The sequence below is a fragment of the Miscanthus floridulus genome, chromosome 9, assembly GCF_019320115.1.
Source record: "Miscanthus floridulus cultivar M001 chromosome 9, ASM1932011v1, whole genome shotgun sequence".
Lineage (NCBI taxonomy): Eukaryota > Viridiplantae > Streptophyta > Magnoliopsida > Poales > Poaceae > Miscanthus > Miscanthus floridulus.
This window is the reverse complement of record NC_089588.1, coordinates 129001924-129014180: the sequence shown is the minus strand read 5'-3', so window position 1 is coordinate 129014180 and position 12257 is coordinate 129001924. Positions and strand designations below refer to the sequence as shown.

The following is a 12257-nucleotide window of genomic DNA, read 5'->3' as shown; positions in this document are numbered from 1 at the left end:
CCAACAATCGCTTCTTAATGCACAATGTAGGGATTAAAACAATTAGTAACTATAATTTCATAAAGTAGGGATCGAAACAATTAGTAACTAAATTTCAGATTCCTACCCTACCTTGCTGGTTGCTACCGCCTGGTGCCTGCCTCCTCGGCTGGAACTACCGATTGTTGCACAGGGAATCAGGGATCGGATCACGTAAGAGGTGAGATTAGGGCCCTTGTGAGGTGTGATTTGCCGCCCACTCTGTCGCTCTGCTCTGCTGGAAGTGGACGCCGCATCGCCACCAGGCCCTGCCACGCGCCATATGCACCCATGCCGCACACGCAGGAAAGGAAAGGCCGAAGGTCGTGTACTCGCATGACTCCAGGCTCGCGTCTCGCGCGCCGTGATCACAGTAGTCGAGGAGTCGGGGATCTGGTTACTGGCGTCTACGTATTACTAGTGTATACATACATTGGTTGGGGCCCATCGGAGGCCTGGGCCTAGGATGGTCATCCCTCCCCCCCAGGGCCGGTCCTGTCTTCGATTCTTTGTTTCCTCCTCAAATTATGTTAATACAGTATATATTTTGGCCAGATAAAACTAATGCAGTCTGATTCTCAGGTTCCTCAAAGGAACCAAATGTTAATTCTCAAATCTTGCTAAGTTTACATGCTTTTTTCCTTTTCAGATAATGCATATATTCACTCCTGTTTCAATCTTATTATCTGTAACATGTTCCTTTTTTGCGCTTCGTGCCTGTCACAGTTTTGAAGCATGTGGTCCTTGTTCTAACATACATATTTCTAAACAGCACCTGGACTTCTTCAACAAAGCTGTAATCTAGGAGAGTTATCAGTGGCCCCTTTGATGTCTCAGCAAGCTGCTTCTCTCCCTATTCTTGGTGAGAGCATGCCAGGTTTCAGCCAGACATCTTCGCTGCAGGATATGTCTGGGGTGCCACAGAACACTATGAACGAAGGTTTCACACAAGGTAATTCTCAAGATATTATTTCTGATGCACAAAGGAAGTTAGTGTTTCAGCAGCTGCAAATGTTGATGAACATGAAGCAGCATCAGAAGCCACCTATGGAACGGCACAATCAGCAGCAATCTACACCTGTACTATCTACAGAGCAATCCATGATACGAAAGTTCTCTGGCCTCCAGCCTGGACAGTGCACAATCCCACATCATCCAACTCAGCAGCTTAACATTCTTCGGTCGCCACAACAACAACTGCAATCAATTGGCAAGCAGTCAATTTGTCTGCATGGTTCAGTGAGTGGTGCGTTGCAACAAGAAAGCATTCTGCCCATGCAGGTACCATGCAGGTACAATCATCTCATAGTTGGATGAGTACAATGCAGCCTATCAATGCCAATTCCATGCAAGCAAACACAAGCACATTGGAGCTGCCGAGGCAGAAACAGGAGGAGCTCATTAGAATGAATCAGCACAGGCAATGGATATTGCGTGAAACGCAGCTCCAGCTCAAAGCACAACAGCAAGCGCTCAAACTGCACCAACGAATCATGCAGGCTACACAGCATCATTCTGAAAACGATGTGAACGAGCTAAAGGTTAGATGCTTTATTACTATATTTCTATTTTCTCATGGTATATGTATATATAGCTCTTTGTTTGATATCTCAAGTTGTGTGGTAGAAGTATAGAATGGTCCGACATCTAATCTATCAGTCGAGGATATATATGCCATTCCCTCTACTGCTACCTGTAACGCTATACATCCATCCATACAATTTGCGTATTCGCTTCAATTGTTAGTTGTTCCCATCTTCTTTTGCATGCAAGAGCTAGCATAGTATTTATTTTTCCTACCTCAGTACTTTCTAATAATCTCTGTTGTGGTCGCTTGTCGATCTCTTGTCTGTAGGACATGTACATGGTGGTGTATCTGCTGCTTTCGATTGGCGTCCTGGTGGCAATGCTGTTCATGGTTTATAACCACAGGTGGGATCTATGGCAGGTGTAGGAATATATACTACCTACATGCATTGTGTATCTTCATTGGAATGCTTGTGCTGACAGCCATGATGAAGGACGTTCAGCGGGAACTGAGAGAATTTTACTATACATCGATAAGTCTAATAAAACTTGTTGGTTACTATGTACTGTTTGGTGCCCTGGTTGTTGATAGTATTAGCATTGGACTGGCCGGTTTATGCACATCATTGTTCCTGCCGTTAGGCTACATCTGCTTCTGCCTTGTGTGCCCATGTGAACAATGGATTTGGCACTAGATGCATGTGGATTTCATGTCGAGTGGATTGATAATATGCATGAACGGTGTGTCCTTGAACATGCCTTCCTATGTATTTCTCATGCCAATTTAATTTGTGTCCTACGTTGCCTTCATTCTTGATGAGGGTCTCATTCGGGCCGCCCTCTTGAAAGGAGGAAGCCAGTGACATCTGGTTGACCATTGTGTAAAGCAAGTACAAGCACAAATTAATTGCGTTCACTACTGCAGAACATACAATCCCTATGGGTCCACTGCTAAACAATTTTAAAATGACAGTGATAGCTGTCATTGCCGGTTCGTAAACAACAGAGCTATCACTACCATATTTTAAAATCAATCGGCACTGATGGATAATTTACATTGCCAGTTGGTAATAGTACCTGACAATAATAGGTATCATTGTCGGATTGTATTACCAATCGGCAGTGATCCCTGTATCCTCAACCGAAATTTCTTTTCAATACAATTAAGTTTGTCTGTCACTTCATTTCCGCATCCTTATCCCATCATCCTCTTTGTTTCACCTCTCTCACTCCCCCTCTCCCAGTATATCCTCTCTCTCTCCCCGTCCCAAGAGCCAGTCTCCTCACTTCAAGCCTCCCCTCCCCTCCCCCCTCTCTCAACTCAGGCGTTGTTGGAAGCATAGCATTCTGACGCAAGTATGAAAAGAGTATCATGGAGCTGTCGCTCCAAAGTCTGCAATAACTAGCTTCATCGTTCATCGGTCCAACATTGTTAGGGCCTACTGAAGATTGCTGGTAAACATCTTGTGGTGCTGGGATACCTTGAGCATCGCCGAATGTGAGAATTGCGATGATTTCCTGACATCGGACGTCAAGAAGAGGTATGTGTGCCTTGTTAGGGCCTGCAGGTTCTTATTTCTTGTTGTTGTCTCTGTGAACTACAGCGAGGACAGCAATAAATCTCTGTTGTTGTTGGTGTGAGCTGAGTTTTTATCTTGTTCGGTCGGGTTCCATATAATTGTTGAAGCAAAGCTATGGATTTGGGATTTTTTTTCCCTCGACCATGATAGTGGGTCTGATCCGAGGGCTACCTCGTGGCCATAGGTGAGTACTTTGCCGCTCGTTCCTTGTTCTGGAGGGTTAGAATTTTATAGATTGGGGGACGGGTGAAAATGGTTTTCCCGATCTGGGAATCTAATTGGGTTTGAAAATTTAACCCTTCCTCCCTAATCTCTATTCTCCAGTTCTCCTTCACCAGTTTGGATCTCCATCGGCCTCCATGTGAGGGCTTGTTTGGATGCCCATGTATTCACCTCAATCTATGTGTGATTGAGTGGGTTGGTCAGTTGGTGTGGAATTTAGTTTAAATTCTATACCAACTTACTCCAACACATATGAATTGAGGTAAATATATATGTAGACATCCAAACAAGATCTGAACGTAAATATTGCCGTGGAATTAGGATTTGCCAACAACATGGGGCTCAACAACGCTAGTGATGACGTTGCACATCCTCCTCCACTTCCACGGCTGCAACAGGTAAGGTACCCTTGCTTTTACCTGCCTGCTGCCAAAGGGCCTCTAGTCCAACTGGTTAGAGCGTCCCGGCGGCACTCCTCAGGTCCTGGATTCGACTCCCCGTGGGATCGAATTTCAGGCTGGGGTTAAAAAAAATCCCCTTGTCTGTCCCACGCCAAAGCACAGGTCTAAGGATCGGCCCGTTCTCATAGGGCGACGGTGCCGCTGTGTAAGAGTGGGGCATGGGTTCGGGAGTTTTCTGAGCCTGCGTGAAAAGGTCTTTTCTCGCGGGTCTAGTTTTTACCTGCCTGCTACACCTGTCATACGATGAGGACGCTTGCTTACTGCGTTAGTTAGCTTTTTCATCCTTCCGATCCTTTGGATTATTCAATGGACAACCGTGATGATCTCGATTCCATCAATATTTTTCCCGAGCAAGTTTAGACTCTATTAATTTGTATCGCCTGATAATTCGCAAAAAAAAATTTGTATCGCCACCTTTCAAAAAAATTTTTGTATCGCCTGATGCATATCATCAGATGGGTGCACGTCAGAGGCCCGTGACCCATGCGCATATTCAGAGGCCCTCAGAAATGATTGCACACATGGCCCAGGCGCATATTCAGAGGTCCTCAGCGATATTTGCCCAGCGCCAGAGGCTTATGGCCCATGCACAACAAAGGCCCCTAGTGCCTGCGCATCATCATATGGGTGCACAGCAGAGGCCCGTGGACCATTCGATTCAGAGGCCCTCAGCTATGTTTGCACAGCATCAGAGTCTCATGGCCCAAACGAATCAAAGGCCCATAGTGCCTGCACATCATCTGATGGGTACACTTCAAAGGCCCGTGTCCCATGTGTTTATTCATTCAAGGAATTCCTTCATTCAAAGACCCTCTCAGAGCTAATGGCCAATGCTCATCAGAGGCCCGTATTGCCTGCACAACATCGAAGGCCGGAGTTTTTGTTCAAAGAAAAAAAAAAACATCAAAGGCCGGAAGAGCAGAGGCCTGTGAGTATACTGCTAGTACAAGTCAAGAGGCATCAGGCATGGAATGGTCGGCTCACTCAGGTCCTGATCCTGACCTACTGTTGGAGCACCTCGTCAGTCAAATCAATCAAATGACCAAACAAAATGCACAAGATCGAGAGTTTTCCTTGGGTTTCGTATTATTTATCGGTTGGATCATTATTGTTATAGCCTGTTTGAACTTGTATAATCTCAACATAATAAGGTTTGCTACTACACTTCTATGTGTCGGTTTGGTATATTCTTTTTGCATCCATGTTTACTTTTTGCAATATCATAGTTCATGTCATTCAAATTTTTATTTTAAAGAACAATTCAAAAATATGTTCCTTTTGTGTTTTAAACTAGCAAGGTTACCTGCGCAAATACCGCTGGTAGCTAGCTTTTTCATAGTAACATTTGGGTCTTTTTACTCGAAAATAATTTTGCAAATAGTTGTATTTATCCATTTAACTTAGGTTGCCCTATCTCCATGCACCCCAACCGTATCATTGGCATGGACTCTATAGCTATCATCAACTATTTCATTGGCTTAAAGCTATTTTTATCTCATTCTTCCCTTCTTTTTCCCACCACTATCCTATCTCACCTTTGTGCAATTTCTGGCAATGCCAAATCAAGATACGCTTTAGTTTTTTTTGTGAGCCTGGTTAACTACTATCCATATTATTCAATTCCTTATCCCTCTTGTAAATTTAAATTTTAGATCATCATGTACCTTCTCTTGCGCCCTCTTATGAGATTCTCACACTTGCCCATGTGAGGACAATGGATCAATTTGAAAAATCGATATACTTTCATGTTTTTGTCATAAACCTGGCCGCTGGAATGTGTTTCTTTCTAGGTCACTGCCACAAAAGCCATTACATTGGAGCCACGGTTGAATCAATATGTTTCTTTTTGTGATTTTTGTTTAGTTTCGAGTCACGAAATAAATGGTGAAGGCAAATCTTTTTTTTTTTTTGCCAGGGGCAGGATAAAGAGTGAATATATGAGTTTATTAGGGCTAAGCGAGATGGCATGCTAAGATGCCCGAGGCATAGAGCATGGAAGAAGATGAACTGTGTGGATTTGGAAGTGTTTTGGTGATTTTGTTTTTATGTGGGTGTGACAAGACATTGTTGTATGGTTTGGATAGTTCACATGTGTATATGTAACACTTATCATAGAGATTCCATGTAGCTTTCTTGTATTTTATTACCATGCCTAAATATACTTGCAAAAAATTGATTGAATTTCATACTTTGATATGTTTCCACACTCGTTCTATCTGTATTTGGTTTCTTATTTCAGTTTTTCGATATCTTTTGATTGACCTTGTCTATTACAATCGCAATCTATGTATAGGATAGTGAAAAGAGATGACATTTTTCACTTTATTTATAGTAAACCACTAACTTTTTGTTTAGGTGCATTTTCAAACATATGGAAATCAAACTACTATTTTTTGGATGATTTTAACTATTAACTTTTCGTAATTTTAATTCAAAAGTTTTCTTTTTAATTGTGATTTTCTTGGACTCTTTATTTAGGTGTTGTTATTTCCAACTTGTGGAAATTAAATTTCTAATTTACCTTAATTTATTGTTTTATAATTTAGTATAACTAGTTGTATGGATATAAGATCTTTAGTTTAATCTAAGCTATAGATTATTCTCTTTTTGTATTAATCTCTTAATTTTCTAGACCCTTTATTAACATCTTCATTTTACTCTTCTTGTTAGTATTCAAGCAAAGTTTTATTTTCTCCATGGGGTAGCATTGTCTATATCTGAGATTATTGAATCATGACAACGAATGTTGTTATGTCCAAACATAGTAAAAAGAGTTCAATGCAACTTAAATTAGACGCGCAGTTAAGCATTCAACCATGAAGCATATAGTTATTGAGAGTAGCAAGCTCCTTGGTCCGTTTGTTCACTGGTTTGACCCATTTGGACCACTGGTTTGGCGCTTCAATGTTTGTGATATAATACTAGTCCAATATAAACACAATATATATAATACTAGTCTTTTATAACAGTGACAATCTTTTTCCTAAACACATGCTTCAATGCACGTTCGCTATCTCTACTGTCTCTGATTAAGGAAGAGTGTGATTTAGTCAGGCAGGTTTCAACAAACTCTGACACCACGACGGCTAGCTATATACGGATTGCAAAAGACACAAAAACACATGGCTTACCAGAGAGTATCATTTTAACATGCAGCAGAGGATGCATTATTTAAGTGGCTAGCTTACCAGAGCACTGATCGAATACAACGGCTGAAGACAAAAGAAAAAGCACTCACTACCTCAGATCTGGACATCACTGTCGGTTCAAAAACCTCCTTCACTGCTAGATTTTGAACCGACAGTGGTATACCGGCAGTGATGTGGGGTTGACATCACTGTCGGTTCTTAAAAACCGACACTGATCTACAGACAATAGTGTCGGTTCGTGGCTCCACCCGACAGTGTCTAGTTGAATAACACTACCGGTTTGTAGTCCCCACCGAGAGTGGCGTTTGCTTCAAGAGTGTCGGTTCTTACCCAAACCGGCAGTGTAGATCAAGCCAATACTGTCGGTTTATGGCTCAAGCCGGCAGTGTTGAGCAAGATAACACTGTCGGTTCTTGACCCAAGCCGGCAGTGTTAAGCAAACCAACACTGTCGGTTGATGGCTGAAGTAGGCAGTGTTGACCAAGACAACACTGTCGGTTCATGGCTCAAACCGGCAGTGTGGAGCAAGAGAACACTATCGGTTCATGGCTCAAGCCGGCAGTGTTGAGCAGTCCAACACTGTTGGTTCATGGCTCAAGCCGGCAGTGTTGAGCAGTCCAACACTGTTGGTTCATGGCTCTAACCGGCAGTGATGGTTACGACAACACTGCCGGTTTGTTGCAAACCAGCGGTGATGGCCCATTCGCATTTTATTGTTTTATAATTTATTTTAATTTATATTTTTTCGTGGGATCGGATTTCGCTTTATATACGCTACGTAGACGACAGGTCCATAAATATTAAACATTATAAATGTTACAGTTACAGTTCAAATGTTATATCTAGATCTCGATCCCTCAAAACAAAAAAGAAATGTTCTCAGACTTCTTACAATAATCTGGCGAGCCGCTCTGGGCCATACTGGTCCTTGTATTTCACGGATTGTGCAATGGAAAATAGTCCATCTTTTTCCAATACCTCGGCTAAGATGAATTTTGACAGCTCCGATTGTAGTGCGATGATCTCCATCTCTAGCAGTCTTTCGTGCTTAAATTTCTTGCGCCGTCGTTCAAAAAAGATGATATCCAAAGAGGAACAGTAAATCATTTTGTTGAATTATTAACAGACATAAATGAAATGGGGATTATACACACCAACTTATCAGCTTCTTCTGATTTCCCGCCGATATAGCGAAGCATTGCCCACTTTACATAAAACCTGCATTCATTGTTTCCCACCGGCTGTGATAGGTACTTCACCTCCATTTCGACAACCTTGAATGGGACCGGCTTCCCACCGATATGGCTTCTTCGGACACTGAGCAACATTAAAAGGAGAAACATTAGAAAGCGGGTATGTGTGATTAGAAAATAATATGTTATTAGGATCACTTACTAATTCAGCACTGACACTAGTGCATCCAGATGATGAAATGGCTTTTTCTTTGAGTCCCACACCTCGAGCAGATTTTTGGCAAGATTAACACAAATGAAGGCGAAATGGTTGCTACAATCACAGAATCCTAATTATCGAATAATCTTAATAAAAAAAGAAGCATAAAATTAAAAGCCGAGAACACATACTCGCAGTTGTAGGCTAGAAGTATGTGGGTTTTCTTCTTCATCGTGAATTCGTCGAAAACAGCAATCAATCTTTGTTTCAGGTCTTCCACATCACATCCATAGAGGCCTAGACATGTCCTCTCATTGACTCGCATGGGGTCGAAGAAGCCTATGTAATCCCATTTGCTTTTTAGAATGCAAAATTTTGCTATACACCTACATAAAATCATGGGAAGTGCTTAAAAGTTAACAATTTATGTCTTGAGAGTAGTTAATTGTAATATCGTGCGTATAGGGTACTTACATAGTCCACAACATCAACAGTTGAACATCAAGATCGTGTTTCTGGTATAGCTGGAACAAGCACTCTCACTCGACATCGAACTTCTCTTCTTCAGGATAATTGAAAACATGTGGCGAATGGATAATAACCTCAAAACCAAAGTTGTCCGTCTCTGTTGCTTGAGCCATGTAATATTCATGTAAATGGCGCATATATGTTGTCAGATTTTTATACTCATGATCGTGAACCAAAAAATTGCCCCTTACATACTTCATTGCTGGTGTTGCCGTCCCTTGTACATCATAATAAATGGTCGTGGCCTCTTCCATGGTTAATCCTGGGTTGTCTTCAACGTACTTCTGTATGTTCCTTAAATCTTTATTGTGTATTTCTTCGTCTCTTGTTGTAGCGTATTTATTCTGTGTTTGCCTTTCGAATTCGGACTTCAACATAAATGAAGGCAGTGAGGCACAGTGAAGCGACCTGATTTCCACGAAGGGAGATCCACAGAGTCGAAGTGTAATAAGACCGTTGTAGATCATATTACCCAAATTCCAGTCGAATATCACATCCATACAACGATAAAATCAGAGTACAAATAGTACGGAATTACATAAATTATTACATCGCCGCATTGGCGGAATCAAAGGTAGCATTCATTCAGAACAGCTTGAAGATAAGATCGCCAAACTCGAGCGTAGGCACGAACCCATCAACCGTCAAACTCCTCGGAGCTATACTCCTCAGCAGAACCTGTGTGCCAAAATTTATCAGTACGATTTGTACTGGCCACTCCCACCCTATGAGCATTGCTTTGTGGAAATTGGATGCAAGTTGGATATAATCAAAAGGAACCTATAAGGCTGGGGTTTCTTATGTATTAGCATATCAAGTGTATAGTAGTATAGTCAAGTTTTAACATCATTCAAACACCCATTCCACCCCATTCCTGTCCAGAGCCAGGTTTCGATCCTAGGATCGATATACCACCATCTCCACATCATCACCATACCATACCATCGCTCAGTCGACAGGCCAACTCCCTCTCGGCACTGTCTCAAGGCCCGTAGCCCCTGGCAACGTCCGACACTCTCTCACGGGGGAAGAAGAGAAGGACTCATCTCACTATCTAGTTTAAGCGAAACCCAGGAAAGGTCCATAGCCGTCAGGTCGGCACATGTATCAATCGATCAACCATACACTCTGCAGAGGTTTTACATAACCACAAGATCTACCTTCTTCGCTGACCGTCGTCAACTGAGCTGATTCTGGCCGCTTGCTAGCCTAGGATAATGCCACTCTACCATTCAGCCTTGGTACACCCCAAGTCTAGTCTAGGGTGGCTAAAACTGTGAGTCATGAGCCGGGTCCACAAGGTCTCCATGAAGTCTCGGAAGGGTGTGGGGGATCCTCTGTGCCCCGTACCTCCATCGAACTGTCCGCTATCAACCTAGCAGTAGTGGCAATATCCTACCAAGTAGTCCGGCCGTCCTGCACCATATAGGGCGAGTGGTACGTAAGGCTTCCCGGTGAATTTGAGTATTAGTAAGTCCTTAGGGATGACCAAGCCAGAATGTCTTCATCAGGGTTTCCATTTACCGTGCCACCACAGCACCTCCACCCCGGGTGCCTCCCATCACAGGTTCACACCCAAGGCCACCTCTTGTACCATTTACCCACCACAGGTATCCATTCCAAGGGTGCCCAGGTAGCACCACACGGCATGACTTGCCCTAGGCTCGTCATATACTTGAACTTGGTTGACACAACCCTTACCCTCCACGCACCCAAGTCACACACACAACACTCTCCCCATAGTCCAGTTAACACCAGTTTCCACCATGCATCAATGTAGTACAAGCGTAGTAGAAGTAATAAGTAATATAGCAGCAAGCGTGTGTCTAGCCTAATAGCAGGGTGAGCAGGGGTAAGGTTGCGTCAAGGTAAAGGCCATCAAGAAAACATACTACCATGCAAGTCCTATCACAGTGTGATTACAACAATAAAGTAAAGCAATAGCAGTTCTATATTAGCCATGCGTAATAGGTGCTACGAGATTGGGTGGGATGTGGCACCTTCAGTGTAGTCGTCTCCGTACTCCTCACGGTACTCACGATCCTCGTCTGTCTGATTCTCCTCCGAGTCTGCAAACGATCGCATTACAGTCGCATTAGCAACGTCTATAGAATAGCACAAAGAAGCAATGGAAATTCAAAAGAGCCAAATGCACTCAAATATGGGTTCATTGCGTAGAGCTTGATTTTAGATGAATTTTGGTCCTAGTCTTGTATTTTTCTGAGTTCGTATGAATTAGTTATGAATTTCCGAGGTTTAAATCATTTCTGAAAATGGAAAAGGGTGAATTAATCCTGGGCTGACACGTGTAACGTTGGGACTGGTCCACGTGGCATGCTGATGTCAGCATGACATCAACATGATGTCATTAGCTCGGCTCTGAGCTGACAAGTGGGGTCCTGCTAATGTCATCTTGACGTCATCATGACGTCATCAACGTCATCAGTTCCGATAGGTGGGACCAGGGGCTCTTGGGTCACTGACATGTGGATCCGGTCAAAAGTCAACGTCAAGTCAATGGGTGAGTCAACGGTCAACGGTTCGTAGTCACTGACGTGTGGGGCCAGGGCTGCTGACGTCAGCAGATGATGTCATCATGACGTCAGCATGACATCACCTCGGCTGTGTTGTTACTGACAGGTGGGACCCGCGTGATGTCAGCATGACATCATTCACTAACGAGTGGGTCCAGAGTCCCTATGTCACTGACATGTGGGGCCAGGTCAACTGTCAACATTGACCGGTCAACGGTCAACCAGGTTGGGCCTGGACTGGGCTTTGGTGGGCCTAGACTAGGCTGGATTTGGGCCGGGCCGGCCCGGACACGTGGCAAGCTGTGGCGCTGCCATGTCGTAGCCATGGGCCTCCACTGGGCTTCATCTACCGTTTGGCCCACATTGCGTGGCTCACGGTGGACTCAGGTTCACGGTCCATGGACCGCTGGCAGGTCTACGGTGGACCGAGTCCACCCTCTTTCCCTTTTGGCTTGGCTCACATGCACCGAGTGTAGGCGCGTGCGGCCAGTGAGGGGAGGCCTTTGCCTCCTTCCTCAGCGTGCTCCCGCCGGTGGTGTGCTCACCGGCGTGGTCCTGCGGCGGCGCTGGCGTCCAATTAAGGTGGGGAAAAGCTTCCCCAGGCCATGGCGAACACGATGGTGGGGTCTAGGTGGCGGCCGGGGCTTTCCAGGGCGTTGGCCACGGTGGTCGGTGGCTTGGGCATGGCGGTGCTCGCCGACGGGGCAGCTAGGGGCTGGTCCAGGGGTCCTGGTGCCCCATTCCCGTTCAGACTGCTAGCGGGTGACCAGAACAAGTGACGATGGCGACCTTTGGGCGCGGCGGAGTCCGCACATGGTGATGGTGCATGGCGGAACTCCGGCCGAG

At 44.3% G+C, this 12257-nt stretch overlaps 1 protein-coding gene across 1 annotated transcript in view; it reads left to right on the top strand.

The window, feature by feature from the left end:
• Positions 1-12257, top strand: part of LOC136484255 (cysteine-rich receptor-like protein kinase 25) — a 255407-nt gene that overhangs the window by 32932 nt on the left and 210218 nt on the right. The window contains exon 4 of the mRNA XM_066481482.1: positions 7740-7746. Within this exon, the coding sequence (XP_066337579.1) occupies positions 7740-7746 (7 nt within the window). The remainder of the gene's footprint in view (positions 1-7739; positions 7747-12257) is intronic.